Source organism: Aspergillus costaricaensis, assembly GCF_003184835.1.
Source record: "Aspergillus costaricaensis CBS 115574 unplaced genomic scaffold BO79scaffold_1, whole genome shotgun sequence".
Lineage (NCBI taxonomy): Eukaryota > Fungi > Ascomycota > Eurotiomycetes > Eurotiales > Aspergillaceae > Aspergillus > Aspergillus costaricensis.
The window spans coordinates 502,991-517,941 of record NW_020291801.1 but is presented as its reverse complement, the minus strand read 5'-3'; the positions used below and the strand labels follow the sequence as shown (position 1 = coordinate 517,941).

Here is a 14,951-nt window from a genome sequence, read left to right as displayed (position 1 = left end):
TTGACGTAGGGATCTGTGAGATAAACGTGAGGTAGATGGAGTATTGTTGGATCGGAGAGAGCAAGGTATTGGTAATGAAATGGGTGGTTAAGGGGAACAGAGATAGATAAAGGTCAGGCATACTGAGTGTTAGCCATCGTATCTGAGTGTTAAGTCAGTAGGCTAACGGGATATTCACTGACAGACCTAGTGACCAAACTGCCCACCCCACTCGATTACCACTGAAAGATGAGTGCAATGCCACTGATTAGAGCTCTAAGACTAATTCGAGATAGAGCAGCATACTGCAATAGACAGAACATATTCATCCACATGATATTTGACACCAAATCTGACAAGACTTCCCTCAGCTCTCATCAAGAGAAGGCCAAGATAGTAGCCCGATTTTCACCTGTTCCAGACAAGGGGGAACAAACAATAATATGTACATGTTATAGACATTCATACATGGAGAACCGAAACAATGAAACTGCATCCTGAGAAACGAAGTCAAGGGAACCAGCTCGAGATGTCCTAACCCAGCTAGACCGGACTAAAGGGCCGATTTTTGCTTGGGGGCTTATGTCATAGGCATTGTCATCGTACGCGCCAGTCGTTTTTAGAATGTAAGATGGATCATCTTCGATGGGCATGTCCGTGACGATGACGCCGATAGACATGTCGGGAATGGCTATGGCTATGGTCATCACGTTTGGCAGGAGGCTCGGTGGGCGTAGTCACAACTGTTGATACAACCTTGTTCACCGTGGATGTAGAAGTGGAGACTGTCTCCAATCCACCCGTCTCTGTTGTGACAGGTGCTCCCGTTTCATCTGTGAGGATGAGGATATCCTGCTCAACGTACACGATCTTCTGAGTGACAACGCCTTCGACATATGCGGTGGTAGGAGTAGGTGTCCAGGTGGTGGTTGGTGTAGTTGAAGTGGTTGTTTGGAGAAAGTAGGCTGAAGCCGCTGAAGCTGCTGAAGTGGTCGAGGTCGAAGACTGTGCCGTGGATGGGAGAGTTGAAGTCGAGAGGGTAGTTGAAGTAGAAGTAGTAGACGGGGCGCCCAGTGTTACGCCAATGTGGATATTTCCAAGATCAACAGTAGCACCATCGAGAGAAGCACCAATAGCAATGCTTGGCTCGGGCAATATTGCCGAAGTATGATGGCCAGTGTTGGTATACCGGACTGGGCTTGCATACGCAGGCCCATACTGGATGGCAATGTTATTCGGCAAGCCACCCTTGTGAAGGTACACGTTCTCGCTTTTCAGCTCTTCTGGCATGGTGAAGTTGCACTGCGCCTGCTCGGCATCTGTCTGAAGATGGAATAAGTCGCAGTCTTCCACCCGACCAGACAGGTTGGTGCAATTATTCACTGCCTGTTGAAGAACCCCATCGTCCCAGCCGTAGATAAAGTCTCCATGATAGCCGTATCCAGTTGGGTCGCCGTTTGCAAGAACAAAAGTGCCCTGCTTGTCTTTAAACGCATATGTGTCCCAGATAGTCTCATAGAAGAGCGACACAAGGCGGGTCTCGAAGCCATCCGGACAATCCCCGTCCATGACCAGGGATGGGTAGGCCATGTGCGACCTGTGATCCTTGGAGTCAACATCCTTGCCATTCCAGCATGACGGAAACATCAATTCAAATCGGACACCATCAGTACAGTGCTCATCCATGAAGGTCTTATTGGGCAGGAAGTGGCGGCCCAGCGACGGCTCGGGAGATTTGTTATAGTTCAAGCAGTTGAAACCCAGGGCTTTCTGGCGAAGTGCATCCTGTGAGGATTGATTGCCAGACCACTCGGACTTGGGAGGATCGGGGACTGGCCAAGGGAAGTTACGCAGAAACGGATCGCCGGCAATCATACGAAAGTTCTCAGGGAATGCCGTCACATTCTGTCCGTTGAGGAAGTAGTAACTTGTGACGGGTCAGTTAGCATATGACCGCGCTGGACATTGGCTTCGACACTCACGCAAGCATCCCGCCGACTTCGTTGACAAGCTCAGCATCGCCATTCTCATGCATAAAGTATAGCGCGGGGGCCCAGTAAGCCGACTTGTCCTGCTTCACCCCGCATGAGGTACAATCCGCATTTTTTAGGTCTGTCTCGCCCGATGACATAGAGAAACCTATAAAGCCAGGTTTAGCGGAGGCACCATTATGCAGACACACTGGAGCCGGACGAACCTCCTGATCCGTGAACCACATGGACGTGGTCTGATGGTTTCCCCGGGGCCATTATGGGGTCCATTCGAGCCACACCACTTCGTCCACGACAAGGGAGACGCCAAAAGGCATCAGCAACGCTAGAAAGTGCGACCAAACAGGCCACAAGGGCGACGTTTTGTCGCATGGTTGATAGTAGGTATTTCAAATGAGCGAGAGAGAGACGAATAAACGCGCGGTAGCGAGCGTACGGTTTAATGAGCGAATTTATCGACTACACGCGTCGCCGAAAGTATAAGTCAAAGCTTCAAGCCATCAAATGTAGTAAGGAGTGACCAGCAGAGAATGAAAAGTCGAAAGGAAGAAAAGTCACTGCGATGGAATCGTCAATACTACTTGGTATAGGGAAAGTCAGTGCTAACGCGGGTGGCAGCCATAGTATAAGAATAGGAATAACAACAACAATGACAAAGCAATCTGGAATAGTTCCGACAAACTCTGGAACGGACACCAAACTGTTATAGCGCGTTCGGCCGCCCAATCTGTAAGATCGGGGCTCAATTAGATGGCAGACTGAAGGCAAGGGGATCCCTTGCATACCAAGTCCAGTGGCTGCGCTCTTCACTCGCCACCAGCCTTCGCGTGGATGCAGCTTAAGGCGAAGGCTGATGCAGAATAAAACCACCAAACAAGCTCGTTCTGGGGAGAGAAAAGAAGGAAGAGTAACAACTTACATTCTCTTCCCTAGGATAAACAAGGGTGACGTTCGCCGATCAATACTTGTCTTGTTGATTCCTTGGAATGGGACTGATACCAGGAATCTAGGGTTTCTGTTTAGTACTCAGTTGCATTACTCATGTCCTTGCCACGAACAATCAGCTGGAATCGACCAGAACTCGTCTCAAATAGTAAGAACGAACGAATCGACTAGAAGGTAAATAAAAGAATGGCAAATCTTGCGAAATGTTAGAGCGTAAACAACTTTTAAAAACTTTTAAAGAGCGGAAGGACGTCAAAAGGCGCCCGTAAGGCACAAAGACAAGGAAGATCGTGATAAAGGAGTGGCAAAAAGAAAGAGCAGGGCAAGCCAAGGGCTGCTCAAGAGCAGGAGGGGTAATAGATACATTATAAAGGAACCGTCCGCCGATCAGGAAAGTTGGCCATCCCGGCAAGCTACTAGCAATGTAAGCTGAGCGCAGTCACAAACTAGGGTCAGACAATGGCCATGGTCCCATTTTTCGCGCTCAGAGTGTAACACTCTTCGTCTGCTAAACATAGATTCCAGCAGATAATATGGCTCTCAGGGAAAGAATTTAAGAGGGATCATTGATAATGTCTTGTGGTTGGTTGTTGGGAGATCTAGTGAGTCGACAGACCTGAACTCTGTATAATTAGGGATATTGAAGGGCCCACTCAGTTCAGTAACTCCTCCTGCCTGTGTACCAAGCTCTCGAGGGGTGTCGCACAATCCTATCTGCTGTCGCTAGTCATGCATCATCGCGCCGATCGGGTGCAGGACCTGCAAGATGAACTCATGTCGCGTCGATTAGTGTAGTTTCTATTTTCTTATTACACCCACAATAAAGATACATTCGCGGAGATGCGAAGTATCATCCATATCCCGATGCAATCAATTGCTCCAGCATCCTGCCTGGCAAGCGAGTGCTGCTAAATCTAAGCGAACAAATTCATTTCCCCAGGAGCAGCCAAGGGGGGCAGTGCGCCTTGATGAGTGGCCGAGCAGCCCTGCACTCCTACTTCTGGTTCGCTGGTCCGAGTGGTGGGAGCAGTTCGTCGGATGTGGTTGGGGCATGCTCAGGAGGGCCATAATTAATCGGCTTATCCTATAGAAGATGCAGATCAGCGATCTAACAAGTTGGTGTGAAGGAACATGAAACAGTTTATTTGGTCAGACTGTGGAGGGAAAAGCGCCCGGTCAGCAACCTGCAACAGGGAAAGCCAGGGGAAACAAGGGACCAAACCACCGGGTGTTCCTGGCTAAACAAGCCACTAGGGAGGTTGGTTGGGGCATAGCGTGCTGCTGTTCCGTCGGTCGCAGACTGCAGCTTGCAGACTGCAGCTGGGAGACCCGGACGCATCTCTACTTTGAGCTTATCGCGGAAGCAAGTATACTACGAATTGTAGATTAGCTAGCTAATCCAGAGTGTCATATGTGAGTTTAATTGTGTGTGGATTTTTTCGCTGGAATAATTCTTTGTACGCGCGCGACATTTGGAAGATGAAACAGCTTTCTCTGTTTGACAGCCATCAGGGCTGGTGCATGGAAAACAATCACATCGTATTGAAAGGATGGAGGACAGGGATATACATATCCAAGGCATACTTTTGAATATAAACAGTATAGTAACAAGGACAAGTTTCAAATATCGTCATATTCCCATCCGATCGAGATAAATCATCGCCCGGGAGAAATAAATAAATGATGAACCTCCAGGGACAATCCCGACCGAAGCGGCAACATATATTTAGCCATCCCTCATGATAATGGTACAACAACGACGAGCCCTACCAATCAACATTACTACTATCATGATTCTCTGAAAGACTATCCATATTAATAAAAAGCTCATCACGAGTAAAAAAGTGAAGTCTTCATATTTCAATATCATACTACAAAACATAGTACCAATATCCCAAACTCCGCCGACCTTGCCCGATATTATTTATCCCTTCAGCTACTATCTTCAAAGTTGCCTGGTAATTCCTTGCGAGCGACCGTTATATCATTGTCGTACAACCTCGAAGCAATATGGCTCTTCAACTAGATCTTGTGCGACACATTGCAACACTACAATTATTCCATCGCCAGCTTAATTTATATTGATAATAATATGAATTCTCCGTACGTAAGCCTAGACTATATAGTAATACGTATCGGCGTGTTATCAATGATTTCCCACCTAGAGTACTATAGTGTTAGTACAACACATGCTTGACCGTTGAAACGGACCCCCAATCCACATTAACTACACTAATCATCTATAAAGTAAGACCTCCCAGGCCTAAATCGCTGGGATAAGCTGCTCAAGCACTAAAGCGACCGAGCGAAAGGACCCTCAGCCGAAGGGAAGTCTGGATGGTGAGTAAACGGTCCATCATTAATTTATTCCAACGGCTCGATTCATTTTCAACACCTGAATACGACTAAGTGCTTAGCGACGGCTGAGAGGACGCGTATTCATTTCTATCTGATGCGACAGTACTGTGGGCATGACAACAGATCAACGTCCCTAGCTCAACAAACAGCATCCATCCGTAAAAGCGTCCAAAAATGTCACCGTCGAGTGCGAGTGGGCCGACTACCCTGACAGTTCAGAGGGAAGTACTCCGTTGTCTTACTGGATACTAAGTAGACACCTATATCAGCGACTTTTATCGATCACTCGCCGCTGCCCACTACTATGTACTACTTTGTACTAGACGATCCGGCAAACCTTCCCCTAAAACAGTAAAAGTATCCATTATTTTCGGTGGTGAAGCCTATTCGAAAAACTGGCGCAGCTACAAAGTAAGATCGATGGAGAGAGAATGAAGACTTACTCAATGCGGTAAAGAGTCGTGCGTCCAAAGCAATCTTATCTAGGCGCTATCCCCCAGACGGGAAAGGAATCCTACGGCCCCAGCTTCGTGGCGGATACAGATGAGGCACCGGCTGATGACCGGCTAAGTCGATTGGCTTGGATAAATATTACTACGACTATAGTAGTTTATGGCTGTCTTGGACAGGACGTCCGCTCTGCGGCGTACACAGGCATGATGTGTTGGATGGACGTCTCGGAAGATCGGAATGGTGCATAAAATTTTTTCTAACATGCCGCTTAGTTAATGTTTCAACTAAGTGGCTGTTCATCGTTTTGTGAAGTCGGAGATGCTTAGGGTGCAGGGTAACGATCGTCGGGTCAGGCATTGTAAAACGGGCACCGGAAACTTAATGGCCTAGTCCGCTCGGAGAGGCAACGATTGCTGGCCCTAAAAAGGAAACTTAACGATAGGTGTGTCCCAGGCAGCTTTAGCTGCGGGAGGATTCCGTGGCTGAGGTCCCTGATGTCGTGCATGCATCTACTCCCACGTTAAGTCATCAGTCACCAGCTAGAAGTCCTTATTTCTAGCAGGTTGTATTCATTGCAGCGCAACCAACTGTACAGGAAGAAGCAGAGTCTCTGAAGGAGAGATCACTGATTACTCCGTACGCCATACGACGTGTCGGGTCGCTCGGGTTTGATAATAATCTAGCGTCCTTCAACCGGGCACTTTAGGTACACTAGGTAGCGGCCAACTTGCCGTTCCTATTCGACCGAGAAGAGTACCAAGAAAATGCCTCGATTCACAAAGGTCAGCCGGTGAATTCTCTTAGTCAAATGTTTCTCCTCTCGTGCTCTTAGACGACCGCTGCTTGCGAATGAGAGGCTCAGATTGGATTAGAGATCCACTGCATGGCTCCGGGTGCGAGCCAATCGAGCTAACCCAGACAGGATTAGTAGCGAAAGACCGTCGAAGCTGGTCCGCTGGAGAAAGTTCGGATACAGCCCCAACGAGAAGACCGGAGGGTTCCGATCCGATTCATACTTTGCCTCAGTGTATGGTGATGTAGAATTATACTCAATAAACCCCAGGTTTTTCTTGACCTTAGCTACTTGGCAAATTGGGGGTTGATGTCACGATAAAGAAAGTTCAGGATGTGATTGCCAGAAGGGGTTTTTGTCTCCAGAGGAGTTGGTGATGGTTATTGAGAAACTTTTTCATAAGCTCGGCCCGGTCCTGGCAGACTGCTAAGGGCCCAAGGGGTAATAACTCCGACTGGCCTAACTGGTGCGCGGTTTCTGCACACGCTCATCTCTGCAGGCGGTATGACGAGTGCGATAATACCAGCAGAATGAAAAGAAAGGATACGAAGCTCCGTAAGCGGAGCTGCCTTTCCACCGGCACACAGGCACAGAAACGTGCGATTCGTAGAAGTGTCCTGTGTCCAGAGGAAGTCAGTCTGGTAAAAATCTGCCGTCGGAACCCAAGCCCACCAACGGCACCAAGTGGGGGGCCCGCCACTCCCTGCAGCAGCGAGTAGCCAACGAAAGCCCTCGATGGTCTGCGGCACCGAACCTCAAGCGCAGTTCCACCAACGGCAGCACCAGCACCACAGGAGCCTTTTGGTAAGAAAAGGGCCACTAATTGACTAGAGGTCTCAATGTGTTGGTTGTTGAGCGCTCTACCTTAATTTCCCGGCCGGACAGACCCTCTAATGACGATATGAGGCGGTCGAAACACGAATCGGAACCATGAGATTTGGCTGCGTCTGCATAACTATGTCCGTTATGGTTAGTGTCACTGCTGGAGTGGCAGAAGATGGGGGAGCGTCATCGAACAGAAGCAAACAGGATATGGGGAACCCTTCCGTCGTAAGACTGGTGGGTACGCCAAAGGAGGCTTGATTCGAAGATGAAGGAGGGGGAAAAGAGCGAAAAAGAGAAAAGGAAAAAGATCTTCTTAGATCTTAAATACTCTCACGCATCCCAATTTGGCCCAACCCTCATAACAACTTCGAACACTCTCTTCCTCCATCTCTCCTCCCACCCTTCTTGTTCCTCTCCTCTTGCAACTGTCCTTCTCTGCGAGCTTCGCGGCGAAGGTCTAGTGCTTCATCATCCTCCGCATTGGCTGTCCTGTTCCACACCAATCCGCTTTTGTTGATAGCTCAAAGCACACCCAGCGAAACACAGATTGACTTCTGTAAATCCGATTGCTTCGGGCGTTTTGTATCCTTGTATCGCCGTATCGTCGGGTACAACCTCTCAGCCCTCCTGCGACAAGTTGATCTGCCCTCCTTGCGACTTTAACAACGGTTTTCGACACCCATTTGCGACATCCGAGTCCCACGAAACGTGTGCCACCGCACCCAACCTGTCCAACAGCAACATATTGCCGAGCGTCTCCGAGAAACTAAGCCCTTATGCAACAGGCCCTGATCTGAGCGTTTTAGACCCGAGGACCTCCTACGCGATTACCCTGCAGCCACGGCAGTCCAGCCTAGCGACTTTCGATTGCCCTTTGCGCCAAATCCGTCTTTCACAACGTTTGTCATTGAACGCTGACTCTTACCATAATTGTCTGGAACAATGAGTGGTCTTGATATAGAAAAGAAGTTGAGCGTTAACCAGGCCTCGACCGGCGAGAATGCGTCTGGATCTGATGATGCAGATGCGCTCAAGCTGGCTGAGATGGGTTACACGCAGGACCTGCAGCGCAATTTCTCCCTGCTCTCACTGGTCGGCATTGCGTTCTGTATGTCAAACTCTTGGTTCGGTATCTCGGCTTCCTTGATCACCGGTATCAGCTCTGGAGGTACTGTTCTCATCGTTTACGGCTTGCTCTGGATCACCTTCATCTCGACTTGTGTCGCTGCCTCCCTCTCGGAATTGGCTAGCTCCATGCCCAATGCCGGTGGGCAATATTTCTGGGCGAACGAGCTTGCTCCGAGGAAATATGCCCGGTTCTTCTCTTATCTTACCGGCTGGTTTGGATATGCTGGTGCCATTTTCGCGAGTGCCAGTGTTGCGCTCAGTCTTGGATCTGGTGTTGTGGGAATGTGGCAACTTGGCCACCCGTCATTGTATGCTTCCAGATCCCATATTTGCTCTCTGAGAGGAAGTGTCTTCCGCTCTAGGTCCGTAGTGCTGACTCCATCCACAGTGTTCCAAAAGCCTGGCATACGGTAGTGGCATACCAGCTCATCAACTTCTTCTGCTACCTTTTCAACTGTTGGGGCAAAACCCTGCCTGCTGTGGCAAAAGCGACGCTGTACATCTCGTTGCTTTCTTTCCTGGTCATCCTTATCGTTGTTCCGGCTTGCGCAAACCCGCATGCCAGCGGATCCTATGTTTTTGGGCATTTCGTCAACTCCACTGGTTGGAAATCGGATGGAATTGCTTTCATTGTCGGTTTGATTAACCCGAATTGGATCTTTGCCTGCCTGGATTCGGCCACTCATCTTGCCGAAGAGGTGCCGCAGCCCGAGAAGAACATCCCTGTTGCGATCATGGCCACCGTCGGCATCGGTTTCGTTACCTCCTGGACCTACTGTATCGCGATGTTCTTCAGTCTCAACGACCTCGATGCACTATTGAACACCGCCACAGGAGTGCCAATCTTGGAACTGTACTACCAAGCTCTGAGGAACAGGGCAGGTGCAATCGTTCTGGAAACTCTCCTAGTGGTGACGGGTATGGGTTGCCTGATTGCCTGCCACACGTGGCAGTCACGTCTTGCCTGGGCCTTCGCTCGTGATCGCGGTATGCCTGGACACCAACTGCTCTCCAAGGTCAACATGACTTTGGATGTCCCCTTGCACGCCCACAACGCCAGCGCATTCATTGTTGCTGTTCTCGGCTTGCTCTACCTGGGATCCTCTACCGCTTTCAACAGTATGGTCACGGCATGCATCTCGCTTCTGTACATGTCGTACTCTATCCCCGTTATCTGCCTTTTGTATGTTGGTCGTGACAACATCAAGCACGGTCCATTCTGGCTGGGCAAGTGGGGTCTTGCTGCGAACTATGTCACCCTGGCATGGACTCTCTTCTGTCTCGTTATGTACTCGTTCCCTTCGACTATGCCAGTCACAACAGGAAGTAAGTATTCCAGTCAAACATTGATATACGATGAATGGAGTGACTAACCGGACTGCAGATATGAACTATGTTTCGGCTGTTTACGGTGTCGTTATCTTCATTGTTCTGGCTGACTGGTTTGCACGAGGAAGGAAGTCGTTCCGAGGCAGCCAGAGTTGCGTGGAAGGAGAAAGTGCCGAGTAAAGCGACGCTGGATCATCAAATACTCTTCACCTCCCCTTATCCCCATGTCACGAGTGCTTCAAACAAAACAAAGGCACATTCATGGGTTATGAAACCACACGAAGACACCTAGCGAGTCTGGGATCTTCATCATGACTGAAAAAGAAAAGCATCTGTATATAGACGATACCCCGGTGATATAGAGTCGGTATAGATCAATTTCAAAAAAGTTTAAAATATAGTCGAGACTTTCCATATCGTAGTTATCATGGTGAAACGAAGCCCAATGGAATGTATCCCCAAGGATAATGAAGACAGAACCCTGTAAATCCACAATGGAGGGGAAAGTAGAATCCGAAGTACAAAATAGAAGGAGCAAAAACCTCTCCTTCCATGTGACCCCTGCAAACATAGCTAGACCGTTTCTGGCCACAACATCGTCTCCTCAGAACATTCTAGGCCGCACTTTTGCCCTATACGCCTCCAAAGCCATTACGGAGCCCAAGCGCGCTATTGTCTTTGTGGCTTGAAAGAAAAGGAAATTTCTCACCGACAGTTTTCTGCTACGTGTATGTTCACATTGCATTTTCGGATCCGGAAAGAAGCCTGCAAAACCCCTTTTCTGTGTATTGGGATTGTTGTCTGACACCTGCCCAGAATAGCGAAGCTATACTAATATATCCATGGTTCGCTTGGTGATGAAAGTAGTGGGGTAATCTGCATCGCCGGCATAATTTCTCGTGTTTTATGGCCTCCTGCAAGCATCTCCCAGTTTGATTCTCCTTCGAGTCGGGCACGCCTGGTGCGTGACATCGAATAAGTCTTTTACGACTTTGCAGAATTGCTCTACCAATTGCACTCAAGAGTTAGAGAATTAGATTCATAATTTCATATTCCATTGTTGGCCTCATTAAGCCCGCTATGTGACTATGGCTACCTAAATACTAGTATGTCGCTATCCTGAGCTAAGAAACAGCGGCACCTATTTAGCTGCATACACAAAAGAGCGACTCCACCAGGACGAGAGTCCCAGATCAAGCCAAAACTCCAGCGGACTAGTTGCTGCTCGGATGAAAAATCAAATGAGAGAATAAAAGAAAAAGAACACGAAGAAGCTTCCACATAGAACAGGCAGATATCCTTACTCCTGCTGACCGCGCTGAGCCGTGACAGTGCATTCCAGCCATATTCGATCAGAACACCCTCGTGCTTCCTAAGAGGTATCATCCACCCAATCAAGAATTCTTCCAATAATGAAGGGTGTAGGGAGTGATGACTCTCTTATCCTTAACCTGCCCTTTGATCAAATCCTTCAGTTCGTCAAGCAGGTCACCAGCATAATTGGCGTTTTCACGAAGCTCTCTGGCGAACTTGAAATTATCCATGAGAATGAAGGGACCGGCCGAAGCCTCAGCGATGAGAGAGCGGACTGGATGACCTTTGAACAACATCGAGGCCGACTTAATGTGGCTAGAAGTCAGGAGACGAATCTTTCCGTTTTCTCCTCCGGCACAGGATAGGTTAACTCGGGGAATAGAGCTGGTAATGATGGCCTTGATCTTATCAGCCAGAAGTTGTTCCATGCCTGTGATGCGCCACATGTCCGCCAGTCGAGCCATTTCGATGTACGCATTGATGCATCTTCCCTGGATCTGCGATGGAAACTCGATACGATTGAGGTACAGCCACTGGAGGAGCATGAGGAGGCTGCGCTCAGTGACAACGCCTCTGATCTTGTGCATGGTTACTGCTTGCTCGTTGCCCTCTTTGAAACAGCTATCGAACATTGCTCTGAAATAGGAGGAATGTCTGCAGAGGAGAGGACGGGATACTTTGTACTTGGCCCCGTTGTTGCCGACTTGAATAGTAACATAGGGGCCGGGGCACAAAGGGACCATGCTAGTATTAGTTCCGTTAGTCAATGAATAAAACAAACAAACCAAGTATATTGTGAGAATGGTGTAGCTCACAAATCATATAAACCCTCATCAGATGTGTCCGGGTTTTGCTTGTTATCATTTTCGGCCATCTTGGCTGGTTATCGACTTTCCACTAAGGAACGCGTTAGCACCTGTGAGGTAACCGGCGTGATGAGAAGCACCTTTGAGAGTGATTATTCGCGTGAGCAATAGTAGTAGGACAGATGATTGTTAATATTGAAGATACGCACGCCGAAGAGCAGAGAGAATATGGGTTCGTTGTATCAGCTCGGTTCGTGTGCAAGCACACCAACCACAACCTCACAACACGACTTTGACTGCAACACCTGCACTCACGCGCTCTTCAGAAACAACAAAGAGGAAAGTTTTGTATAGATAGTAGGAAGCTTGTGAAACTATACACCCCATCTCGGAACGGATCATTCTTATCCGTGATGTCATTCACCGTCCCTATCTACTGAAGTGGATGGCTTATAGCGTTGCCCGACAACCGGACCTATCGGTTCCTGCTTTCATTCTCTTCCACAGGCTTCACGTAGCGCTAATGGGACCTTGTGTAATCTTCTCAAAGTTCTGTTCCTAGTCTTGTATATACTGATTGCTTGCCATGCTGGCCCTGATTTGCGTCTGGCTCAGGTCTGGTTATCTTCATTTTAAGTACGTTGAGTATAAGAGGTAAGGGAGCAATCGTTATTAGTTTCTGATTAGATGCAAATTGTAGCTAACTGGAAGTAAATAAGATAATATAGAAAGTGCCACGAAAGCAAAGGTCCTAGATGATGGCCTTGCCTACAGCCTTCATGAACAAAACTTTCTCACTTATGTACACAGGCTGTCTCCATCACGCAGACTAGATGCTTGTAGCGAGCACAGTGCGTGAACTCAGATGAATGTTGTCCCTCGAACAGAATTGAAACTAGCAAGCCCAGGAAGCTTTCGTCAGGTCATAATCTTGGACGGTACCGTAGGTCAGATTGAAGAGCCTTGTCAATGACTTCAGTAGCCATCAGGACTTCTTCATCTTGAAATCTCCACCCAACAACCTGGATAGCAGTAGGTGCCCCATCTACTGCATCTGGATCATCTATAATCGCAATAAGTAGCTGACACTCATGACCAGGTCAACGAGGAAACTTACAACCATTGCATACCTCCGAATCCAGAGACTTATCAGCCTTCAGATATGGAATAATGCTCGCGGGAAACTAAGATATCCTGCATCAGCACGATACATCGAGCAATTTATGTTTGACTTCCCTTACATTCAACAAATTCCAAATAACCGTATATACCGGCGGCCCATAAGTATCATGTGGGCCTGCAGTTGACCAGTGACCCGGACAAATGAGGACGTCCAGATTATGCTGTTTCCAAACTTCAGCCATCTTTTCCCGATACTCCATAAGGGAAGCATTGGCGTCCCAGACATCGTCTAATGTCAGTGTAGGATTCTGTAATCCAGCTAAAGCAGCTGGAGAGGCATACTCCAATGCTTTGATTGGTTGCTCATCCCCATCCAAAACGTGCTGCAGAAGGGTCTGCTTGGTATCGAACAAAAAGTACCGTGCCGCCAGCTTTAGACCATCGTGAAAGGATGGAGCATTGGTTACAAGATGGACACTGTGACCAGCATTTTCAAGCGCAGCCTGTGCGGAGGAAAGTGCCCGTTTGACAGGAGGAAATAGTGGGAAGTGCTCGTCCCCCATATAGACCCCAATGCTTAGCTTCTTCTTTGGGGGCACATGCCGCCAAGTCGTCCCAAGAGCGGTGGAATCATAGCGCCATGGTTCCGACGAAAGTATTGTCTTACAGAAGAAAGTCAGGTCTGATGCACTGTTGGCGAGTGGACCGACTGCCGAGACGAGCCCTGGTGTACCCGGCCTGTCCCCTAATTCGACTCTCCCGTGAGGTATGCGGTCAGCTGTGGGCTTGAAGCCATATGTGCCATTGCAGAGGCTCGGTGCACGAATGGATCCTCCGACGTCTGTGCCTACTCCTAGTATGGAACCTCGGAAGGCCACCAAAGCACCTTCACCCCCACTACTCCCACCTGCACTGAGGCAAAGCTTGTGAGGGTTCAATGTTCTTCCAAAAACATTGTTGACGCTATCCATGGTCTTCAAGTGGACCAAGTGTTAGCAGAGAACCGCGAGACAAAAGAAATGGCAACTTCGTACCAACAGTGTCTGTGGAATATTTGTCTTGATGTACAAGATGGCGCCGTTAGCAAGGAGAATATCAACTAGGGGCGAATTTTTAGCTGCGACTGGCTTCTCCAGAAAAGAAACAAAGCCAATGGTTGTAGCCTGTCCCTTGATATTGAAGCTGTCCTGTTGCATGGTGAGATTCGCGGCAATGACGCTAGTAACGGAATCGGATCCAGTAATTGCCAATTCAGATGAGATAATTTGCTACTGGAACCGAAGGCTTACCTTTACACTGATAGGAAGGCCATGAAAGGGTCCATAAGGCCTTCCATACTTGGCCAAATATCCATCAAGAAACTCTGCTCGCTTGAACGCCTCGGCAAAAAGGATCTCAGTCGCGCAGTTTGTCTGGGTAATTGCATTAGCTGAGCCGATCACGATATGGTTGACATATACATAGATACCAACTGGTGTGCAATAGCAGCTCTCTTACAAAAGGCCTTGCAAACCTGGAGCGAGGTCAGTCGGCCTCCGATGATCTCCTGGTGAAGGCTTTGGGCGTCATAGGACTCTGTGATAGCCACCTCTTCCCTTGACAACAAATCATGATGTTTAAGGATGTCGAAAGCACTTATGTTGGCATCCTGGGTAACTTGGTTTATGATTGTCTCGGGAAGAACCCATTCAGGAGGGATTTTGGATGCACGGTCCCTTAGTTTGTCAGCGATCAGACCATCCCACTGAGCCATCTTGAAAATGCAGCCCACTTCTTTTTGTACAATGGAACGGGAGATTAAAGACAAATGCATGCGGCAAGGGCTTTAATAAAGACCAAAAAGATAAGAGATAAGACTGATCAATGCACGCCAGGTTGGGCTCGCTTCCAGGGGGCTTTATCTACCAC

At 48.5% G+C, this 14,951-nt stretch overlaps 4 protein-coding genes across 4 annotated transcripts; 1 reads left to right on the top strand and 3 right to left on the bottom strand.

The window, feature by feature from the left end:
* Positions 1-615: 615 nt before the first annotated feature.
* BO79DRAFT_261127 (DUF1996 domain-containing protein) lies at positions 616-2,427 on the bottom strand (the record flags this gene model as incomplete). Its single annotated transcript, XM_025686458.1, has 4 exons — positions 2,177-2,427; positions 1,962-2,118; positions 1,060-1,906; positions 616-984 (listed from the first exon to the last, which is right to left on the bottom strand). Exons 1-4 carry the CDS (start codon positions 2,340-2,342, stop codon positions 616-618), a joined length of 1,539 nt encoding a protein of 512 aa, XP_025545013.1. The 5' UTR covers positions 2,343-2,427.
* A 5,859-nt stretch (positions 2,428-8,286) lies between these two features.
* Positions 8,287-9,981, top strand: BO79DRAFT_134133 (putative choline transport protein Ctr; the record flags this gene model as incomplete). Its single annotated transcript, XM_025678009.1, has 3 exons — positions 8,287-8,780; positions 8,861-9,798; positions 9,857-9,981. 3 exons carry the CDS (start codon positions 8,287-8,289, stop codon positions 9,979-9,981), a joined length of 1,557 nt encoding a protein of 518 aa, XP_025545012.1.
* A 1,214-nt stretch (positions 9,982-11,195) lies between these two features.
* On the bottom strand, positions 11,196-11,989 carry BO79DRAFT_249393 (BTB/POZ domain-containing protein; the record flags this gene model as incomplete). Its single annotated transcript, XM_025685772.1, has 2 exons — positions 11,196-11,859; positions 11,931-11,989. 2 exons carry the CDS (start codon positions 11,987-11,989, stop codon positions 11,196-11,198), a joined length of 723 nt encoding a protein of 240 aa, XP_025545011.1.
* Positions 11,990-12,677: 688 nt separating this feature from the next.
* Positions 12,678-14,871, bottom strand: BO79DRAFT_206050 (amidase). The gene is made up of 6 exons (XM_025681899.1): positions 14,512-14,871; positions 14,333-14,455; positions 14,078-14,230; positions 13,163-14,017; positions 13,039-13,105; positions 12,678-12,984 (listed from the first exon to the last, which is right to left on the bottom strand). The coding sequence occupies exons 1-6, from the start codon at positions 14,794-14,796 to the stop codon at positions 12,845-12,847; spliced, it is 1,623 nt and encodes a 540-aa protein (XP_025545010.1). The 5' UTR covers positions 14,797-14,871; the 3' UTR covers positions 12,678-12,844.
* Positions 14,872-14,951: the final 80 nt, after the last annotated feature.

What these genes read in the sequence shown, in the direction of transcription:
- BO79DRAFT_206050 (XM_025681899.1), bottom strand. Translation starts at nt 14,796, where the DNA reads ATGGCTCAGTGGGATGGTCTGATCGCTGACAAACTAAGGGACCGTGCA. An exon ending in CTGCTATTGCACACCAGTTG is followed by an intron (nt 14,456 to 14,511) that starts GTATCTATGTAT and finishes GCAATTACCCAG; the next exon opens with ACAAACTGCGCGACTGAGAT. An exon ending in TTCGGAGGTATGCAATGGTT is followed by an intron (nt 12,985 to 13,038) that starts GTAAGTTTCCTC and finishes TTGCGATTATAG; the next exon opens with ATGATCCAGATGCAGTAGAT.